The 21,825-nt window shown below is 39.2% G+C and overlaps 4 protein-coding genes across 8 annotated transcripts; 2 read left to right on the top strand and 2 right to left on the bottom strand.

Annotated features, from left to right (window-relative positions):
- The first annotated feature begins 3,651 nt into the window (after window positions 1-3,651).
- Window positions 3,652-6,046, top strand: LOC137740563 (cytochrome c oxidase subunit 6a, mitochondrial). Of its 4 annotated transcripts, XR_015956207.1 has the most exons (5): window positions 3,652-3,863; window positions 4,521-4,627; window positions 4,733-4,775; window positions 4,992-5,535; window positions 5,773-6,046. XR_015956207.1 is itself a non-coding variant. In XM_068480408.2 (4 exons), the coding sequence occupies exons 1-4, from the start codon at window positions 3,749-3,751 to the stop codon at window positions 5,808-5,810; spliced, it is 303 nt and encodes a 100-aa protein (XP_068336509.2). In that variant the 5' UTR covers window positions 3,652-3,748; the 3' UTR covers window positions 5,811-6,046. The 4 variants fall into 4 exon arrangements, 3 of the variants coding, with proteins under 3 accessions (XP_068336509.2, XP_088541239.1, XP_088541240.1); XM_068480408.2 differs by lacking the exon at window positions 4,992-5,535; XM_088685113.1 differs by lacking the exon at window positions 5,773-6,046 and having other exon boundaries at window positions 3,662-3,863; window positions 4,694-4,775; window positions 4,992-5,201.
- A 775-nt stretch (window positions 6,047-6,821) lies between these two features.
- Window positions 6,822-9,344, bottom strand: LOC137734223 (uncharacterized). Its single transcript, XM_068473523.2, has one exon. It carries the CDS (start codon window positions 9,342-9,344, stop codon window positions 7,125-7,127), a length of 2,220 nt encoding a protein of 739 aa, XP_068329624.2. The 3' UTR covers window positions 6,822-7,124.
- A 484-nt stretch (window positions 9,345-9,828) lies between these two features.
- On the top strand, window positions 9,829-13,061 carry LOC137734236 (cysteine desulfurase, mitochondrial). Of its 2 annotated transcripts, XR_015956206.1 has the most exons (2): window positions 10,057-11,603; window positions 12,448-13,061. XR_015956206.1 is itself a non-coding variant. In XM_068473538.2 (1 exon), the coding sequence occupies exon 1, from the start codon at window positions 9,829-9,831 to the stop codon at window positions 11,515-11,517; it is 1,689 nt and encodes a 562-aa protein (XP_068329639.2). In that variant the 3' UTR covers window positions 11,518-11,875. The 2 variants fall into 2 exon arrangements, 1 of the variants encoding a protein (XP_068329639.2); XM_068473538.2 differs by lacking the exon at window positions 12,448-13,061 and having other exon boundaries at window positions 9,829-11,875.
- Window positions 13,062-13,768: 707 nt separating this feature from the next.
- Window positions 13,769-14,810, bottom strand: LOC148690666 (uncharacterized). The gene is made up of 2 exons (XM_088686887.1): window positions 14,446-14,810; window positions 13,769-14,345 (listed from the first exon to the last, which is right to left on the bottom strand). Exons 1-2 carry the CDS (start codon window positions 14,722-14,724, stop codon window positions 13,785-13,787), a joined length of 840 nt encoding a protein of 279 aa, XP_088543013.1. The 5' UTR covers window positions 14,725-14,810; the 3' UTR covers window positions 13,769-13,784.
- Between the last annotated feature and the right edge of the window lie 7,015 nt (window positions 14,811-21,825).

Consider the following 21,825-nt stretch of genomic DNA (forward strand, 5'->3'; position numbering starts at 1 on the left):
CCTAAGAGTCGTTTGAATCTCCCCTATTTGTCTAAAAGTTGATTTCTGCATCCTAAGGGAATTCTAGGTCATAATTTCATTACTTTACTTACTATTGCTTAAAGAACTTTTGTTTATCCCTACCTTTCCTTGTGAGCCAATACCCCAAGCCCCGTTACAACCCTTGACTTCTATCTTGAGTGTTGTGCATGTCAATTGTGGAGTTTGAATTTGGTATGAGCCTATGGTGTCACTGGTTCTCGCATCTAAGTAGTAGCATTCCATTCATGAGATCATATCTAAACACGTTTAATTACTCCAGAAATTGTGTTCTTTGTTATAACATATGTGAGTACTAGTCTTTCATGTTTACATCAATCTTCTCACATATAACTAGTGTAGGGTGTGTAGTCAGAAAATCTGAGTGAAAATAGAGTGCATAACTAGTGAGGAATTGAGGGAATTCTCTAAGGCATGTTACTACATTCAAAATGTGTTTTAATTGATTAAATGAGAACTAGTGAATGGTGACTATGAGTAAGTATGTGCTCGAGGGGAAGGAAGACTAAAAGCTATGTGAGTAATGATCTTTGATATGTCATGTTTCATTGGAAATCCCTGAGGCAAACGTTGGAAGGTTTAGGTTATGTTTTGTTTGTTTTGTTTCGTTTTGTTTAGTTTAGTAGTTTTGTTTTGCTTGAGGACTAGCAAAAGTTAAGTGTGGGGGAATTTGATAGGAGCATATTCTTGCAACTCAATTAGCTTGTTCTCGTGCATTTATGTTGTGTTTATTTAGTTATTTTAGTGTTTAAGGCCACTTTTGTGTATTTTCAGATTATAAGGTCAAAGTGTGCAAGAAGATGCAAATTGGAGTCTTTTGGAGCGAAAGAGGAATGAATGAGTTGAAGACGTGAAGAAACGACGAATTCCTACTCCAACGATGAATTCTTACCAAAACGAGGAATCCTACTCAAACAAGGTTTCCTACTTGAAGTAGGAAAGTTAACCCTAAGTTTCCCGTTTTGGTAACCTTTCCTAATCTTAAACGTCCGTATTTTCTAGCCACTTTGAAGTCCTTGTAGGCACTTTAGGACACAAAACCAAGGCCCTAGCCCAATTACACAACCTTGCCGTGCCTTAACCCTAATTCCCTTCCCTTGCCGTGCAAGGGGGGGCACTTTTGTCCAATGTTGTGAAATTAAACCCTATTTCCCTCTCCTAACCTAACCCTAGTCGCACCCTTTAATTATTCCCTTTTTAATTTCTGATTTTATTTCCTAAATTCTAGCAGCCTTTAGGTGAATTTTAGTTAATAAAAATAAACTAGGGTTTAAATTTCTAAAACCCTAGGGTTTCCACCATTTAGCCGCACCTTAGGGACCTCTTATTATTTTTCTTTTCATATTTTTCAGCAACAATATTTAATAAAACAAAACAGCCACAAAACCTATTTTTTTTGCCTTTCTAGCCGTGACTTTCTCCCATCCATTCAGCCACCATAAGCCAATCTCCCAGTTTTCTTCTCTGCCGTGGCCCCCCCCCCCCCCCAATTGACCATTAACCCTAATAAACCAAAAATAAATCAAAGCCGTGGCACCTAATCTAAGAATTCCATTCCAGCCGCACTTTGTTCTCCCTGCCAACAGCCGCACCTTCTCCCTCCACTTTCCAGCTGTGCAGCCCACCATTCCATTCCTTTTTCCTCCCTAAGCCGCAATAACTCCCCCATTTTTCCACCATAATTCTTAACAGTCGTGACTACCATCTCCCATAATTCATTCTCTCCTTCAGCCGCACCTTTTTCCCCACAACTCCAGCCACTTCAACACCTGGCCGTGCCTTCCCCCATAATTCCAGCAGCCTCCCTTTTCTGCCGCAGCACCACCATGCATTCCCCCTCCATTCCAAACCTTTCCCCACCATTGCCGCACCACTAAACCTCCATAAACCCAATCCCAAAATCAGAAAAACATCCAAAACTCACCTAGACTTTCACTGCTGCAGCAAGGAGAAGAAGAAGGAGGGCTTAGACGCGCAGAAATTCAAGTGGATTCGTTGGGCGTTCTAGGTGTAATCCATCCTTTGTTCTTTATGTTTAAATTCAATTTTATTTTTCTTGTTGTGAACATGAGAGGCTAAATCCCTATTTAGCTAGGGGGTGATTCGAAACCATGTTTATGCTTGCAATATGATTTGATTACGTTTGGTTGGAATTTCATGAATGGTGAATTCAATTTGTTTAACTGCTTGATCGATAACTTATTTGTGTATGTTTATTGAGAGTGCACGCTTAATTTTCATGCATGAATATGACGCTAGAATATAAGTGAGTTTCACCTAATAGTTATGAACTTATATTCACAAGTAGTGGAGGTTGCTTATAAACAATCGCGTTAAATAAATTCTTGGCATAAGTTTCATGCAATCATAGTAACGAATGCCTCGTCAATACTTATAGTTTTCATAATGCTTAATGATTCTTGCTTGTATCTCTATTATGCAATTCATGTAGGGAACTTGTGGGGAATGCTTTGGGTTGTCGCATGCAATCATCCAATTCATTAACTTAAGGAAAACTTGACGGTTAATTTAAGCGGACCTAATTAACCCGGGGTGTTGAGTTTCATAATTCATCGAAAGACCAACTGAAAATCAAATTGTATGCAAGTGTGACATGTGTGGAGAAGAACCTTCTAGCTAGCATTCATCCATATTTTCATCACATTCATATTTACATTCTGCCTTTAAATTACAATCTGTGTATTTAGTTTAATTTCGTCAAAACCTGAATCCCCCTTTACCTTAGTGTCTAATTTAGTTAGAAAGTGTCTTAGTTTGTGTTTATAAGTGTTTTGTATTCTTTGAGTCTTTTGATTTGTTTTAGTGTTTTATTGTTTAGTTATGCATTCTTTGAGTCTAGTTTAGTGTTTTAACGTTTGTTTTACATTTTTGAGTCAGTTTCCAAGTGATTTAGTAATCCCTCCTAATCCCCGGTCTAGAACGATCCCTACTTGCATCTTTACTACAATTGTCACAAGAGGGTTTTAATTTGTGTGCTTAATTAGTTCGCATCAAAACTTTCTAAGTAGTAACACTGTTAGTTATTTTTGGAATTATATCAAATTCAAGGAAGTATCCGAAGTATACTCACTTGAACTTAATATACTTTTTTCCCTACAATTAGGAGCATTTTTCCTTTTGGGTTTTTGCTAATTGACTAGCTTTTAACGAGGCACCCATTCAAATTGATCATACCCTTGTGTACGTCCTGTAGAAGTTTAAATTGGCTTTGCATTAACTCACATTTATTCTTAGACTATGGTTTTTTGTCCCATATTGGGTTTTACAATAGTCGGATTTTGTGAGACTTATTTTCATATGCAGGTTTCCTTGTTTAAGACTAGCGTGTTCTTAAATAAGTGCCTATGAGACGACTTCAACTTTGTTGTATTTGATGTGATATTTACTTGAGTATTTACACATTAAGGGTGAGTGTTGTGAATATTATTTAATATGTGATATCTTAGTGGAATTGGGTTTAATATTTGAGTGTTGTGAATATTTTCCAAAAGTGTGGATAAACATGCATTTGTAATAGGCAACCTTGGGCCTGTAATTTGTTGGGTGTAAACAGAAAGTGGCTTTAGAGAAATGGGCTTTCCTCTACACAATTCCTGCAACAAGGTTGTCGACAATTGGTTTCGCATTTTGCTGTAAGTTCTCTAAACAATACAACATCAACGACTGAGAGATACAGCTTTTCTAAGAGATGGCGATGGCGATGGTCCGAGCTGCTGGGCTTTGGACCGCCCTGCGCGGCGGCTCTCGATCAGTTGCTCCTCCAAAGCGCTCCTTCTCCTCCTCTGCTGGACACAACGATGCTCGTAATTTCTTATCTTTCTCTCTCCGACGCCCGCACACACACGCACACGAATATATGCGATTATTTAATTTTTCTTACTGATGGAATTATTATTTCTTAGTTTTATTACGAATTTTTTATCCGAGAAAATCCAATTAACATTTGAGTGAGGATATTCAAATCGTGTCTGTGGATCGTATTTTATGCCATCAAAAATTATTTTGAATACTTTTATTTAAAATTAAATATGAATGGTATCTGACAAAAACTGATAGTACGATGAAGTGAAATGATTTGAGGATTTCGGGGATCCTCACAAAGAGGATCCGGAGAGGATCCTCATTCTTAACATTTGGAGCTGCGGGTGTATGTTAGGGTTTTTACCTTAGTTCCTATATTTTTGTTATTATTTTCTTCCCTTTTGTTCAATAGTTTGATAGGTTTGTGTATATTGTTGTAAAAGAAATGACCAAATATAAGATGAATTTAATTCCGGAATTCGGCGGAGTCTGAAGCCTTTCCGGTTAGCTTGAATAATGTAGAATGCTATGGTGACACCTTAAGCATTGAGATCCATCTGGGTTTGGAGCATAAAATTCGTTCTCGATACGATTGGCATCACCGATTATTTTAGTGGTTTTACATTGCATTGATCTGTTTTTCTACTTCACTCACTCAGGTGAGGCGGACAAGTGGGAGAAGATAACTTACTTAGGCATTGCTGCCTGCACTATTTTAACTTTTGTTAACCTGTCAAAGCCGCATCCTCACTATGAACCGCCTCCTGTGAGCTTTCTTAAGCGTTGCGATTTTTCTTTGCATTCCTTGATATTATGTCTTTACCTTCTGCAGTTGATGGTGATCCACGTTTTCTGTTCTTTATGTTTGCAGCCATACCCATACTTGCATATCCGCAATAAGGAATTCCCATGGGGTATAATATATGATTCTGAACATCATTATAGACTGATTTTATGATAATCTTTTGTTGACCTAATGTGCATGTTCACTGTTTTCTTTTTACTTGAAACAATGATTAGATTTGAATTGTTGTCTCATGTGATTAAGTCTGGTTTGATGTTTTTAGTATATTTCTCCTCAAAGATGGTTTCTATAATGGAAATCAAATAATTTGGTTTTTTTTTTAAAGGAGGAGGGGGAGGGTGTCAGGTAGTCGACAGCCGGCACTCCGTTCTTATGTTGAATCGTTAGACTTGGACTACTTGGATCTAACAGAAGACATAACACAAAACCGAGCCCAGTGGCGTTCTGGGATTTCATATAGCCGACCCCACTTAGTGGGATAAGGCTTTGTTGTTGTTGTTGGTGTCTTTTAAATATATCTTTCATTTGATTGCTACATCTGGCATCACATTCTAAAACTTTGTATTCACCTTAGCCATTATTTTTCATCTTGGTTTTCGTTAGTACCAGTATGTCAAGTGAAGAACAGGTTGTTCGGGTAGTAGTAGGAGCATGTTTGAATTGTTTTCACGACCTTAGATGTATTTTGATAATTTGAAAGAAAAAAAAAAAAGGAAAAAGGGAGACCAATATCTACCAAGTATGTGAAATGTTGTTCCCAAGTTGATACCAATTCTAGGACTGGATTTTAGAATAGCTGAAATTGAAGCATTGTTAAAGCTGGTACATTCTTGTTCGTAGACAGATGTGCGTGCATATTGGTAAAAAAGGTACGCTATTTTGTTTTTCCAAATTAACCTGCATTAAAAAAGAACACAAACTTCAATTGCTTTTGTGCTCTGAACAGCTTTCTAATTTGCCAACTTTTCCTCGCTGCATTTGGAGATATTGAGATGTTGAGGCATTATTGTTTTCTGTTTCTACTTGTTCACAAAGTTTCGTGTGTTTATTCTCTTTCTCTTCAAGAAGTTTTGCTCGAATATCTGAGCATTTTCTTTGGTGTTCAGGTCCGGATGGCCTTTTCGAAAGAAAGCACGACCACTAGGCTGGCATTTGGGACATTTCAAGAAGGGACCATTTGGAATAACTCTCGTTCATGTTCATGTCAGACGGATGCATCAGTCGTCTTTGGGTTTATTTGGATGTGAATACGTGCGTGTATTTTTCTTTATGAAATCGGGATCAAGACTTTGTGGTTAGTTGTTCAGTTTAGTTATGTTTGTCTGTAACCATTGACGCACATGAATGAGATGATGAGATGTTGGTGTGTTTCTCTTTCCAGCTTCCTGACCTTCAATCTATATGTCTATTTTTTTGCCGAGTATGGTGATTTTTTCGGTCCCTCAATATGTTCGACACAGCTTTTTCGGAGAAATTTATCGACTGAAACATTAAAATGAGAATTTCAGGATGCAAATGAAAACTCAGAATCACATGAGGTTTGTGGTGAACAAGTGCCTGATAACAAATGGATAGCTGTTTATATATAATACGGCGTTTAGCAGTAACACTCGACGTTTTGTGTTCTGCCGAAGCAATAATCTCAAGTCCTTTCCCTAGAGAAATTCTGAAGTTCAACTACCGGACCATCTCATTCTTACGGATCTAGACACAAAACTTTTCTCTTCCCCACGGGAGATTTTCCGTCGGATAACATGAGCGTGTGTTGTGTGAGAGAGGGATGGAACCAAAGTTTGGAAAATCAAGGGCAGTGGGGCATAGGGTGTCCTTGGGTGTGGACCGGACAAGTGCCTCATCTCCTGATTTGCCATGCTAAACTTGAGCCATTTGGATCCCACCCTCCTCTCACACCACCTCCAATTCAGGCGTCGTACCCAAGAACCTCTCCTTTCCCTAACTTAGCTTTCCTTTGGCAAAAGAAAGATCAGAAAAGAAGAGATTCTTGTTTTCCGACGCAGGGCACCAAACACTATGCGTAGGTTGGACCAAAATACAAGGGGTACGGTTTTGCGTGTCCGAAGATGGTCAAATGGTCTGGATGTCCGCACCTAAAAAATTTCTCTAGAAGAGTGAGAGGAAATACAGCATCAAAGAGTGGATCATAAGAATTATGCAATTGCAGAAAACCTGAATCTTACAACTTGTCAAAATATTACCCACAAGATTGATAATATACCTTAGCACTATAATCACAAGGAGGTTGAGTGGTAGAGTGATCAATGAACGTTACGGTTAATCACCCCACAAGAAAAAATATATGAAATCAAAATGACATAAATGGTTGCGCAACGAATGGTGAACTTATTAAAATGTTTTACTCAGCGGCCGTTTCATCATCGTTATTAGTTTCAGTTTTGCTTTCCGGCAAAGTATCCAGGTCTATTCGAGCCTCTTTCTCTTATTCGGGGATTGAAGAATTTGTCGAATCCAGTGTCACATTCTGGCTCTCATTAGTATTGTCATTCAAGTTCGAAGAATCTTCGTTCTCTTTCTGGGCATTACCAGATCCCTCTCCGACAGCACCTTCATTCTCCTTTTGGCCTGCATCTGCACTGACATTGTCGTTGGTGTTGCTTCGAATAACATTCTCATTCTCATTCTGTCCATCCTCAACATTAGTATTGGTGTTTGAAGATTCTTCTTTGTCTTGGGATACTGAAGAATTCGACAAGTCAACTGATTCTTCCTTTTGGCCTGCATCTGTATTGGCATTTTCATTTGTGTTGTTCGGAACAGCACCGCCATTTTCATTCTGGCTAGCATCAGAGTTGTTATCTGTCTTTGAGGGTGCATCTTTCTCTTGTTGGAATGAAGAATCAACTTGTTGCTTTTGGCCAGCATCTTCATTCTCGTTTGTTTTTTGAGAGAGTATATTTTCCTGTTTTCCTTCTACCTCCATGTCACTGCTGAGATTTTGAGTCTGCACAATGCTCATGGTTGAAGGTGCAGAAGTTTTATCAGTTTCCATAGGTGTACTGGAGTCGACAGTCCTATCTGACACAACAGATTCTGCATTACTAGAAGTATCTAGGGTTACTCCATTTGTTGCATCTCCATTCTGAGTTATAGTGGAAGCTGTTGTGCTAGAGTCTTGTTGCTTGCTGTTGGTAGCTACATCAGATCTCTTGGTTTGCTCTAATACAACATTTTGCTGTGTAGAGTCATCTTTCTTAGGGTCCACTTGCTGCTGATCTGTAGAATTTTGTGGTGTAGAGTCATCCATCTTTGTGTCCCCTTGCAGCTGATTGGTTGAACTATTCAGTGTAGAGTCATCTGTCTTGGTGTCTACTTGCTGCTGATCGGTTGAATTACGCGTGGAACCATTGTCTGGTTCCAAATGATTACTCTCATCACCACCCGCTTCAGTTTCCTTGGCCTTTTCATTATCATTCAGTTCAATCTTTTCAGTCACTTCCACATTTGAGACAGACTTGTTTTGATCAACATCAACGACTTCAGTGCTATTTGTATTATTTTCTTTGTCTCCAAACTGCTTTTCTTCTTTAGAATTTTCTGAACCGCCTTGTTCATTATCTTGCGTTGCATTCTGAATTTCATGGGACATAGCACTGGAGGCATCATCAGCCTTGTAAGGCTCTTCTCTTGCCCCCTCATCAGTTTCACCTCGAACTTGAACCCGATCATCAGTTAAAAGCAGCTTCTCAATCTTATCACCTTCCTTCTCTTCGGCCTCCTTTTCTTTATCATCTGTATCATTGCGTTGTTCCCCCTCTTTATTATCCACCCCTTGAGTCTCCTCCGATGTTCCTTTCTCGTCACTTCTGTCCTCTTTGGTCTCTTCATTCTCCTTCTGTTCAATTTCTTTCTCTTTGGTCTTGTCATTCTCCTTCTGTTCATTTTCTTGCTCTTTGTTCTCTCCATTCTCCTTCTGTTCAATTTCTGTTTCTTTGGTCTCTCCGTTCTCCTTCTCTTCATTTACTTTCTCTGTAGTCTCTACATTCTCCTTCCGTTCACTTTCTGTCTCTTTGGTCTCTCCGTTCTCCTTCTCTTCACTTTCTTTCTCTACAGTCTGTACATTCTCCTTCTCTTCACTTTCTTTCTCTTTGGTCCCTTCGGTCTCCTTCTCATTGCTTTCCTCACTCTCCTTGGCTTTGTCGTCTTCATCCCTTCCGTTTCCAGTTTCATCCTCTTTGCTCTCTTCATTTTCATTCACATTCTCCTGACTAGTAATCTCCTTGCTCGTTTCACTTTCTTTTTCTCCTTGTATAGAATCTCCAGGATGATTTGTTCTCTCTTCAATTTTATTTTCACCATTTTCATTTAGCTCATCATCTCCAGTGCCTCTTCCTATGCTATCGATCTCTTCAGGCTTGTTTCGCTCTTCTCCATTCCTGTTATCTTCTTCTTCCTCCTCCTTCCGCCCTGCATTGCTATCAACAATTTCATCCACAACAGGCTTTAGATCCTTTCTTCCTAACTTGAAGATTTGGTTGCCGCCACCCTTTATGGTTTCCTTGAACTCCGCTTTCTTGCCATGAGACTGCTTGACTTGGTAAGCCAGCCAGACGCAGACACCCAGCAAAAGAAATAGCTGCAGAGCATGCTTGACCTTGAACCCTTTAGATCTGGAGTTCCTGCGAGGCGATAGCTTGAACATACCGAGTCTCTAACAGGCTACAACCACTATGTTTTCTTTACAAAACCTGCGTAAAAATGTGTTTGCACAGCAGTAACTGTGTGAATGATGAATCAAACTCTACGGATCGAACCGAAACCAGCAACCTTGAATTCAACTAGACAAGAACCCTATCGATTTTGAGATGAAAAGCTATCAACATTGTTAATTTCGAGAGAAATCCCCCTTGGGTTTGATCATCATCTAACCAAATCAACAATCTTTTTCCCATTTCACAGCCAAGACATTGACAAAATTACAATCAGATCTAATCACGTTTCGAGTTTCTAAATCAGAACACCAAATCTTAGAATGCCAATCGAGAGAGAGAGAGAGAGAGATACCAGAGGCAGTTGGAAGCGGTTGGCTTCCGGCGTGGTGGGTAAATTACCCAAAATGCTGAATTGCAGAGAGTAGCAGTAGGTATACTCTCCTGTAGAAATGCACGCAGTTGGAACTCCACACAATGCAAGATCGCAAGAGGTCCTTCCGCAAAAAGCTTTTTCTGGTGACTCCTCTGCCCTCCAATGCTGCTGCTTCTTCTGGTCCTTCCGGAAAAAGATTTCGATCTGGAATCCGCAACGTCCGTCATAAAAGGACCGACAAGTTTTTTATAAAATCACCTGCCTTACCGATTTGTTTTTCCCACGTACGGGGGTTCACAACTCGCCACGTGTCCATCTCCAGATCGTATATGTCGGTGGCCTTTAAGGCAATCCCTTTACCCCCTGCGCCTTCATCACAACACCACCAAAACGACGCAAACGACGTCCGCCTAAAAACAAAAATGGCATCGAAGCTACTTGCTTCCGCTCTCCGCCGCCAAACCCTAACCACAAAACCCGCCTCCACCGCCTCCGACTTCGTCCGCACCCTCTCCACCGCCGCTGCTGTCGCCGAAACCTACGACGACCCAGATGGAGTTTCAATGAAGGGGGTCAAAATTTCTGGCCGGCCTCTGTACCTGGACATGCAGGCCACGTCGCCGGTGGACCCCAGGGTCGTCGACGCCATGCTTCCTTACTACCTCACCCGGTACGGAAACCCCCACTCCCGGACCCACATGTACGGCTGGGAGTCCGACTCCGCCGTCGAGACCGCCCGCGCCCAGGTCGCCGACTTAATCGGCTCCTCCCCCAAAGAAATCGTCTTTACCTCCGGCGCCACCGAGTGCAACAACATCTCTGTCAAGGGCGTCATGCACTTCTACAAGGACAAGAAGCGCCACGTCATCACCACACAGACGGAGCATAAGTGCGTTCTGGATTCCTGCCGCCATCTCCAACAGGAGGGATACGACGTGACCTACTTGCCGGTGAAGACCGACGGGCTTATCGACCTCGACGAGCTCCGCTCCTCGATTCGGCCCGATACAGGCCTCGTATCGGTCATGGCGGTGAACAACGAGATTGGGGTTATTCAGCCGATGGAGGAAATTGGGGAAATTTGCAAGGAGTTCAAAATTCCATTCCATACGGACGCGGCTCAAGCGCTTGGGAAGATCCCAATTGATGTGGACAAATGGAATGTGAGTTTGATGTCCCTTTCGGGGCACAAGATTTACGGGCCGAAGGGGGTCGGAGCTTTATACATGAGGAGGAGGCCAAGAATTCGGGTGGAGCCCCAAATGAATGGAGGTGGACAGGAGAGAGGGATTCGGAGCGGAACTGTTCCGACTCCATTGGTGGTAGGGTTTGGTGCGGCCTGCGAAATTGCGAAGAAGGAAATGGAGTATGATGAGAAGAGGGTAAGAGCGTTGCAGGATCGAATGTTGAAGGGAATCAGGAAGAACCTTGATATGGTTGTGGTGAATGGTAGCGAGGAGAGACGTTACCCTGGAAATTTGAATCTTTCGTTTGCTTATGTGGAAGGGGAGAGCTTGTTGATGGGGTTGAAGGAAGTGGCGGTGTCGAGTGGGAGTGCCTGTACCAGTGCGAGTTTGGAGCCCTCATACGTGTTGAGGGCTTTGGGGGTGGATGAGGACATGGCTCATACTTCTATTCGGTTTGGGATTGGGCGGTTCACAACGGAGGAGGAGATTGACCGGGCGGTTCAGCTGACGGTGCAGGTGAAGAAGTTGAGGGAGTTGAGCCCGCTTTATGAGATGGTGAAAGAAGGGATTGATATCAAGAGTATTCAGTGGTCACAGCATTAAGGAATTTGGTAGAGGAACTGGTTGAAGCGGCGAGTATACATATGCACGAGTGAGCTGCAGCTGATAGAGTAGATGGAGAATTCGAGGTTCATTTGCTATCCTTGTTGTAGATGCCTTTGACAACTCTCCATAATTACTTCATAACTAAGTTTTGCAAACACATAGTTGTTTTCGATATGTGCCCCGTGCTGTTATGTTTCCTTGGCATTTGATATGGGCAAAGATAGGCGAGGATGATACATTTGTTGGTCTGATATATTGTTTTCTTTGCTTGGGTTTTGTATGGGTTGAATAACTATTTTTCACTACAGAAATGTTTCAATATGATATATGAATATTGTGGTGAACGTTTGAATAACAGTTTGTTACTTGCTAGTTTGGTTCTTTTTCATACATAATATGCATATATTCATGAGTATGGAGAAGACACAAGATTGCGCACTTGAGACACCGATCATAGGAAATGGTTGCATTTTAGTCGCTTCTTGTGCTCTTTAGTTTGTCATTTTGTTGCAGACTCGATAGTCATAAATCCTTATTTAAGTCTTGCTATCACATAGTAGGGTTTACGAACAAGGAACACTTGCAAATGTCAATGAAAGAGTATTTCATGGTGTATTGCCTGGAATCCATAATAGGGTTTGCGGACGAGGAACACTTGCTGTCACTTATAAGTCTTGCTATCACGTAATAGGGTTTCTGTATTGCCTGGAATCCATGGTTCTCTCGTCATTTAGAATTCCCAAGTGTCTTGTGGCTTTTTGTTTTGACTTTAATGTTTTCGCTTTCTTATATCTCGTTCATTTTTCCCGCCACCTCCTGTCATCCTCTTCATTCCTCATTTCTCCCTTCTACTTTCTCCCCATTTCTGGCACAAGTGAAAACGAAAAACTAAAGTTGAAATTGTGTTATGCTTTTTGGTTGTTGTAGGATCACTTTAGGAATTCTTTGAGTGGAAGAAGTGATGATAAGACAATTAGGAGGATGAGGTTAATATTGGCATCTTATTAGGGGCAGTCCGTCGGTATTTGATTGCAGAATCTTTCTATAGCAGGAGCATACGGCCAATATATCACTATAAGGTACCTCTACCCCTACCCATCATGTCCATATTCATATTCTGCTTCATTGTCCCAACACTCCCTTGGTAGCACTTCTGTTGTCGTAGTACACTGTCAACGACGTCGTCTCCATTTGATACGAACCAGTTGTGATGCAACCAAACACACACAACCATTTTCAGCATAAGGGATCACTTCAACTTACACCACACGGAAATTCAATGAAATTATTCTGCTTCAAATTGTTTTTTCCTTTGATGTGTCTTGATGATGCACCTGCAAATCCATAGGAGAATATATGTACAGTGTGACCCCTTTTGCCAGGAAGGCTTTACGATTGGTCAATTCTGATCAGAATTATACCATCAGCGTTTATGCTATATTCTGTAAAGATTATAAACTAAGATGGGTAAGCAGTAATCTAGACATTGGTTTGGAAATTATAATAAGCAGTTTAGAATCGAATCTATGTTTGTTTTTTTTTTAGAACTTCAAAGTCACAATCGGTGTTGATGTCGGTGCTGTATGCATGATGTTTTTTACATCCTTTTATTTTTCTCTCTCTCATGTGACCAATGATATCATTGTGTTGTTACTGAACTGTAACTGGGAAGTCGTTTTCTCGTTGCAAGTAGGAAGTGAGGAACAATATTTATCGTAGGGGCTACGGAACGGAGTACGATTCTCTTTCCATCTATTCTTATCATTTTGCTTCCTCGTCTCACACTTTATTTTTTTCTCTTACACTGTGTTTGGATGGAGAATTTCTAAATTATCACAGAATTTTAAATGATGGGAATTACAATTGACAGTAATTAAATTCCCGTTAATTGAAATTTCATCGTTTGGATGTTGGATACATAGAAATTACAAAATGAAGGGAATTCCAAATTTCATTGTTTGGATATTCTCTAGAATTTGTATTAAATAGAGGAATACAAATTTGAATAAAAATGTTAAACTGGTTATAAATCATCAAGGTTAATGTCATCAAACAAAAATCATTGAGCTATGAGAAAATATGTTTCTTTCCCTCACTCCCTGAAAAAATCATCAAGGTTAATGTCTCGAACCCAATTAACATACTTAGCCGCACCTAATTGTGCAGAAGCCGAAATGAGACCAACCAACGTAATCCCATCAAGGCTTTTATTCTAACTAAAATCTTACTGGAAAACTAAAATGGGAAATATAATGAAAATAATCCTATGCGCCTCGTGAAGTAAACAATAATACCATATTCTTTTTCTTCTCGACTGGGAGTGTCTTCAACATGAGAAATTGCTTGTCATTTTCGATCAACCAAGCACATGCTTTGATTTGTTCTTCTTCACTGAGATCTGGTATTGCATTTACTTCATCATATACCTCTGTTGGATCAAGCTTCTTTGTGTCTGCACAAATATATTCTTGAAAGGATGAAGCCATCTTGGCAAGTGAATCTGCAATCATATCTTTAGGGGTGGTTGGTTTTTTCTTTGTATGAGGCACATCAACAAAATTTGTTGGTTTTCTCTTACTTTGAGTCTTCTGAACATTGGCTGAAGTAGGTGATATATCATTAATAATTTCAATATCTTCTAAACCTTGCGTATCACCATCCAAATCAATATGATTAGTTTCATTATGCGGAGGAGTCATAATCTCAACAGCTTCCACACCTGTTTCAGCACCCTCACCCGTGGCTCTATCTTTGCCACACAAATCCACTATATCATCGCAATTTGGAATGACCTTCCAACGAAAACTTTTAGCGCCACTATGTGACTACCAATCAAAACATAAAAATCAAAAAAGCAAACCGTAAGTATAAGAAGAGTTAAAATAATATCACACACACAAAAGAAAAATAATGAATTTGTCATACCTTCACATACTCTTGCCAGACATGATCTTCATCTACACTTATCATCTTCTTGGTTGCATCCCAACTAAATCCACTTTGACTTAGTATATCACTCACAATTGCATAGAACTTTTTCCAAGACTTCACACGATTTCGAATGTTATCAGCAGTTACATGAATATCAAATTGAGCAGATAATATAGATGCAGCAGAATTATAAGCAGCTGTCTTCCAACCACCATCTCCTTTGTTACCCAATCTTCGTTCTTCACGAAGTATGTCAGCCAAAGCACGTTCCATATCTACATTCCATCTAAAATAATTATTTTCATCTCCTTCATTTTCAATTTCTTGGTTCTCTTTCTTTCTCCTTGGTTTTTGTTTGCATACTGGTTTTGTATCGGATCCTTCCATTGCTCCTAACATTAAACAAATAGTAATTGAAATTTTAAGTCATTCGTAAACCCATGCATATCAAGAATCAGAGTATTAACATTCACTAAGCAATATACTTTTTGCCAACTACCTGAAAAAGAGGGATGGATTTGAGTCATACAATTGTTTGGATCATTTTATTCTATTAACAAGAAAACAACAGCAATATACCAACAGAGAACGGATAAATGTGCTCGGGCACGCAATCAAGTACAGCATTATGTGCCTGGAATGAAGCATCAAAGCATTCTTGCCATTCATGATGATTCAGCACATAAACATCTTAATGCAATGTGCACTGAAGACACGGTTTGGCAGCTTACTGGATGATTATTATACTGAGTAAGTAAATTATAACACTCCAGAAGGCAACATCATGATGTAAATACTCAATTCAGGAAACTAAATATAATAAGAAAATCTGATGCAGAAGGCTCCATCGAAATAAGATGCAGTGAAAATAAACATCTTAGTTTCGTAAAAATGCATTCATGGAATGCAACAACGGAACCTACATTCCCAACCCATATTAGACTCGTCATAATCTTATAGACTTCGAAAACAAGCTACGAGTTTCTCAGTGACTAAAGCAGCAACTAAGCATCCACAAAACACTCCAGAAGGCTCCATCAAAATAAGATGCAGTGAAAATAAACATCTTAGTTTCGTAAAAATGCATTCATGGAATGCAACAACGGAACCTACATTCCCAACCCATATTAGACTCGTCATAATCTTATAGACTTCGAAAACAAGCTACGAGTTTCTCAGTGACTAAAGCAGCAACTAAGCATCCACAAAACAACGGAACAGAAGTTACAACTCCTAAAAACAAAACTAGAACGAGTAAGTCCTTCATGCAATAATCCTCAAACAATTTTCACAATTGCCAAACGATCAGGTTACTCAATTATACTGAGTAAGAAAATCTGAAAACCAGGGCATTCCATAAAATATAAAAACTAATGCATTTCATAGCATGCATATCAAGAATCAGAGTATTAGCATTCATTAAGACAATATAATCAAACCAAAATCTGAAAACTGGGGCATTCCATAAAATTTAAAAACTTAATGCATTTCGTAGCAATAATGTCATTGACAAAATTATTAACTGAGACGTTCAAGATAACATGCTAAGAAAAACAACTAAAATTCGATTAAGAAGTATTGGCAACTCTCTGAGCTTGGTAATCATGGAACATATGCAATGCCAATGTATCACGAAATGCTGTCCATTCGGCAGTAGCTTGAACAGATGTAATCCCATCAGAGTTATTTTCATTTTCCTCTCTTGTTGAACGATTTAACAACTCTGAGTCCACAGATGCTAAAAATTGTAAATCTTGAGCTTCTAGAACTGGATCAGCTGCCTGCTCAGTTCTAATAAAATTATGCAAGATACAACATGCATTTATAATCCTAACTTGTGTTTTAATATCAAAAAAGGATGGTGTGCGCAATATGCTCCATCGTTTTTTTAACAATCCAAATGCCCTCTCAATAACATTCCTTGCCCTTGAATGACGCAAATTATATAATTCTTTGTAGTTTTCAGGTCGACGGTTTCCAACCCACTCTTTTAAGTGATATCTAGTTCCACGGTAAGGTGCTAAAAACCCCGGTCCATTAGTATAGCCAGCGTCCACAAGAAAATACTTATCTACAATAAAAATTTAGAGAACAAATTTAGATACATTTTAAAGTTTTGTTTTTCTAACATAAAACTAATTGGTATCACACATTACCATTTGGAACATGAAACCGGTTACTCCTATGTAAAGCATCACGCAAAACACGAGCATCAGATGCAGAGCCTTCCCATCCAGGTAACACATAGAAAAATCTTAAATCTGGACCACAAACTCCTAACATATTAGTGGATATATCACCCTTTCTATCTCGATATCTTGGTCTTTCCTCAGCCGTTATTGTTACCGGAATGAGAGTTCCATCAAGTGCTCCAAGACAATTCTAAATAAAAATTTCATGCAATGAAAAAAAGATTAAAGTCTAAAAAGCCAGTGAAGATATCAAACAAACAACTAATGCATTTCAGAATTACCTCAAACCACCGCCACTTCTCTCTTTCAGAATTACCAATAATGCATGGTTGATATTTCACATATTCTTGACTTATTTTCATCATTGCATGCAACACATTGTGAAATTGCCGACTAATTGTTTCCTTGGAACGATAATAGTGAAAACCGACGACTCTAAACTTCAAGTTGTGGGCAAGTATATGCAAAAAAATTGCAACAGATTCTTCAATGGACACATGTCTAGTGCGAACTAATCCACCAATCCCTTGTAAAATTTCACATAACCGTTTAAATGCACTCTTGCTAACTCGTAATTGTTCAATGCAAGTTGAATCTTTTCCATTAAACAATCGGCCGAGGAAAGATTGTCTTTCTTGATCCCAATCATTTGAAGGTTCTTTGAGAAGAACACTCTTACTATACCAATGCATGACAATGACAATAACATATATAATCGTACCGACAATAATTTTCCTCTTTTTCCTATTTTCCTCTTCATTTATAGCACGCTTTCGCTTTAACCTCGTTACCATGTCTACAACATCAGTATTTTCCATACCTGTTTGAATATATGAACAAAGATATAATGTGACATGCAACAACAGTTATGGGATATGCAACTTTCTGCTTTAACCAAAAGAGTAGCAATACAAGTCACATTCAAATTAAAGATATTCGGACTAGGAGCAGCATCATCCATGAACTGCATTAGAGACATGATCAATGTATTAATTATTAAGACCTCTGGAACTGTGGATTTTCATGTTTTGTGTATGAAAGTGTCGAGGTAATAAGTCTATCCTTACTTATTCATTTTCAGGACAAGTAAAAGAAAATAACCAGCTGTTATGCTGTGGGTAAACCTTTGGAATCAAATTGCATCGCTTCAGATTGCACCCTTTTGCGGACCAAAACAAAATAAAAAAGAATCAAACCCAAATTTTCAGAAACTAGACAGCTATGAACTGGTTATTAATCTTTTGGCTTGAAATGTGATATTCTAAATCTAAACTAGTCTAATTTACGAGGGACCGATTTGGGTGCAAGCAGGCGGACACACCTACCTTTCGCCAAACTGACCTAACGCACATGAGTTTCCTGCGCTATGACAACGAGAAACAAAGGATTCTAAGCATCAACTTGCAATATAGCTCAGCATGACCAAAATATGCTTCGCGGGACTAAATAAGACATCTTAGGGGAAGTTTTGACAGGAATTGAATGTGTCACCTGTTAGCTTTGGCACCGGTATTGGATTTGTAAAATAGCATTCAAATGCAAAGTAGAAAACTAACAAAAATGAACGGATATTACTGCAGATTTATAAATCTCTCTCTTGCCCCCCTCTCTTTCGAAAACTACCTCTGAGAACAGAGAAAAAAACTTAAAGAGTACAGAGAAGTCTCAATCAAAAGTATATATACAAATAAGAGAAACAATATTTTTCCCTCAAAAGTATCTGGAAGAGAATGAAAGATTCTGAGGGGCTAGAACTGAAATTCCAGGTGAAATTGCACCCTCTGAAGCTAACCTATGATCAATCAATCCCAATACAACTATATGGGTCAGTCCATGTCAAAATTTCTTCATGATTTGATCACAATCCCCTGATTCTGTGTGTACCCAAATGCTAAAAATCGAGATCACATTCAAATTTATGATTTTGCAAAACAACAATAACTAAATTCCAAGTCTTTCAATTTGGGTTTTAACATATTTTCCAAGGAAACAAACAAAATCCAAAGCAAATAAGCATCGTAGATCCAAATCAGAGTGAAACAACAATCAAAGGAGAACAGAAGTGCAATATAAAGATGAGAAATCGGACCTGGTGTTACCGGCTTCAGCTAATGGCGGGAAGAGGTATCGCCGGACCGAAAAATGGCCGCCGGTGAGTGGAAGAAAGAGAGGTCAGGTGTGTGTACCCAGATGCTAAAAATCGAGATCACATTCAAATTTATGATGTTGTCAATCGGATAAAAAAAATTCATAAGCACACCAAGCATATGACTATCACCAAAATTCACAATTGCTATAAAGAGTATACCCAAAAAGCTTAAAATAATTCAAGACAGAAGAGAGAAGAGGGAAGAGGCTGACCTAGAACGAAGGAAGAAGATGAAGCACGAGCGCACGAGCGAGAATCCCTTCGAAGATTGGTGAGAGCCCTTTTTACTGTGAACTTTGGCGGTTACTCCCAGTTTGGCGCCCTAATCTGCAAACTTTGGCGCCTGTAAGATTTCCCCCCGATGGATTTGGGATTCTCTTTGTCGTTGGAATTGTGAAATTCCACCTATGTAGATGGAAATTAAACCCGGTAATCTTCATCCCCAATTTCCCCTTTTTTTTCCCGTAGAAATTGCCGTTTCTCTCGCAGGAAGGTTCCCAAACGTGGGAAAACTGCTTTCCCATCCTAATTCCCTAGTTTAAGTGAAATTCTGTTTTATTTTACTGTCTCTATTAAAAAAATACTAATATAAAATGTTAACGTAATTTAATCGTAATCGTTCAAATAGGAAGAGATAGTATGAAATGAGAGAGAGATTAGGAGGGAAGAATCCTCCTTGTTTGGAATGGTGGAAGAGGATCCTCTCATGAGCATAGGATGAGGATCCTCCTGATCATGAAATTCGGGTCGTTCAATTTTAATCCAACGGTTCTAAAACAGGGGGTCCCTTAAAAATTATAATAATTGCAACCGTTAGATTAAAATTGAACGACTCTGATTTCGTGGTCAGGAGGATCCTCATCCTATGCTCAGGAGAGGATCCTCTTCCGTGTGTGCCCTTGTGTGTTGGAGAACGTGGGGATGGTACATTTTGTCTACGGCCTAGCTAAAGGGCTGGAGAAGAAAATGACGTATACAAAATCACTTTATCTAAACTATGAAAAAGGTGTGTGTCTTTGTGTGTTGGAAAATGACGTATGGTTGAGTGAAAAAGGAGTGGGAATCGCATGTATACAATCTTAAAACAAAAAAATTTCTCTCCTTTGTGAGAGACCTCTGGAGTGAGTGATTTCTCTCCTTGGTGAGAGTTTTAGTCATAGTTTAATACTGAGGTGATTCTGAAAAAAGTGGCTATAAAAAAAAGGTGGGAGCTTTTTTATGTTTGATAAACATTCAGTTTCAGCTTCTTTTCACAGTTTTGGGTGAAAAAAGCCAAAAATACAAAGCTGCAAAACCCAGCTTTGAAAAACCAACTTTTTTTCACATCTGTTTTACATAAAAGTTTATCAAACACTATAATACTGCTTTTTTTTTTTTTTTTTCAAAAGCACTTTTACAAAAAAAGTTTACCAAACACTCTGCTGCTTAATTTCACAGCTGCTTATTCTCACAGCACAGCAGAAGCAGTTTTTTTTTTCAAAGCACAGCAATACCAAACCAGCCCTTAGTTTGGTCTTGTAATTGCAGATTCGCTTCTTTCGAGATTTGTCAGTTATCCTCTGGGTATTTTCTTCTTCTATGTTTCCTCTGAATAGTGGATCTGGTCCTTGGATAGATTCGGTGATTGTTTGTTTCCTTTGATCTGGCTAAGCTGGTGGGTCTTTGCGATTGTGTCAGTTCTAGCTTTCTAGGCAGCTCAGGAGGTCGGTGGAAGCGTTAATTCACAAGATATGGAGTGATGATGAATAGAGTACTATTTGTAATCGAAGCCCATAATTTTCCAATTATTTTGGGTTGTAATTTCTTAATTATTGAATAAAGTACTTTAATGTTGTTTCCAATTTATTGATTTTAGTACTTTATTTAATTTGATAATTTATTTATACTAAGAGAATCTTTATTCAAAAAAAATTTAAACACACCAAATAAAATTACATAAACATACCAAATAACAAAAAACTCACTAAATGAACTAAAAGAAACACACCAAAAAAATTTAAATAAACACACCAAAAAAAAAAAAAAAAAAAAAAAAAAAACACACTAAATGAACTTAAGTATCTTGAGCTTGTTTCAATTCCCACTGGTATTCTATCAAATCAATTTGCCGGAAATTGTGCATATATGGCCTTTGAAGTGCAGTATATTGTTGAATGATCAATTCATTGTAACGTCCATCCCTTTCTAATGGCTCATGTTGCACGGGTTCTTTGGTGGCGTCATGAGCACAATATATACGTGTTCTTGAATTGTTCATCATGTCTGGCTCATATTCATCAACGGCATCATAATCGTACTCATCTTCCACAATCATGTTGTGAAGAATGATGCACGTCATCATGATGGATCGAAGCAACTCTACATCAAACAATCTAGCAGTACCCCTAACGATCGCCCAACGAGCTTGGAGGATACCAAAACAATGCTCCACATCCTTCCTGCACCCCTCTTGACAGCTTGCAAAGTTTTTTTCCTTTACACTTCGCGGACGTGGCACTGTTTTGACAAATGTTGATCACTTTGGGTAAATGCCGTCTACTAGATAGTACGACCCGTCGTACATACATCCGTTGACACGTTACGTGACTTTTGGTGTCTTTCCTTGCAGGACATCGTTGAACACTAGGATTGGGCAAGGACCTTGAGGTCATTTTGAGCTCCCATAACCCCGAAAAAGGCATGCCAAATCTATGTATTAAAAGATGTCACCACCTCCAAAATGATACTTTTTGCTCATTTTCTGTCCCCATAAGCACCTTGCCATGCACTTGGACAATTTTTCCACGTCCATTGCATACAATTGATGCTTCCATTCATCCCAGGAAAACCTCGCATCTCGCCCTTCTTTAGAAGCGTTTGCAGGTCCATGTCAGTAGGTTTCCGAAGGTACTCTGCGGTGTAGATAGATTCAATTGCTTCGCAAAACCTCATCAGGGACTCAAGAATGGTTGATTTCTCCATCCTTGTTATCTCATCCACTTGGTCTACAGATGCTCCATATGCAAGCATCCGCAAGGCAGCAATAATTTTTTG

Source organism: Pyrus communis, chromosome 15, assembly GCF_041283825.1.
Source record: "Pyrus communis isolate YQ-2024b chromosome 15, ASM4128382v1, whole genome shotgun sequence".
Lineage (NCBI taxonomy): Eukaryota > Viridiplantae > Streptophyta > Magnoliopsida > Rosales > Rosaceae > Pyrus > Pyrus communis.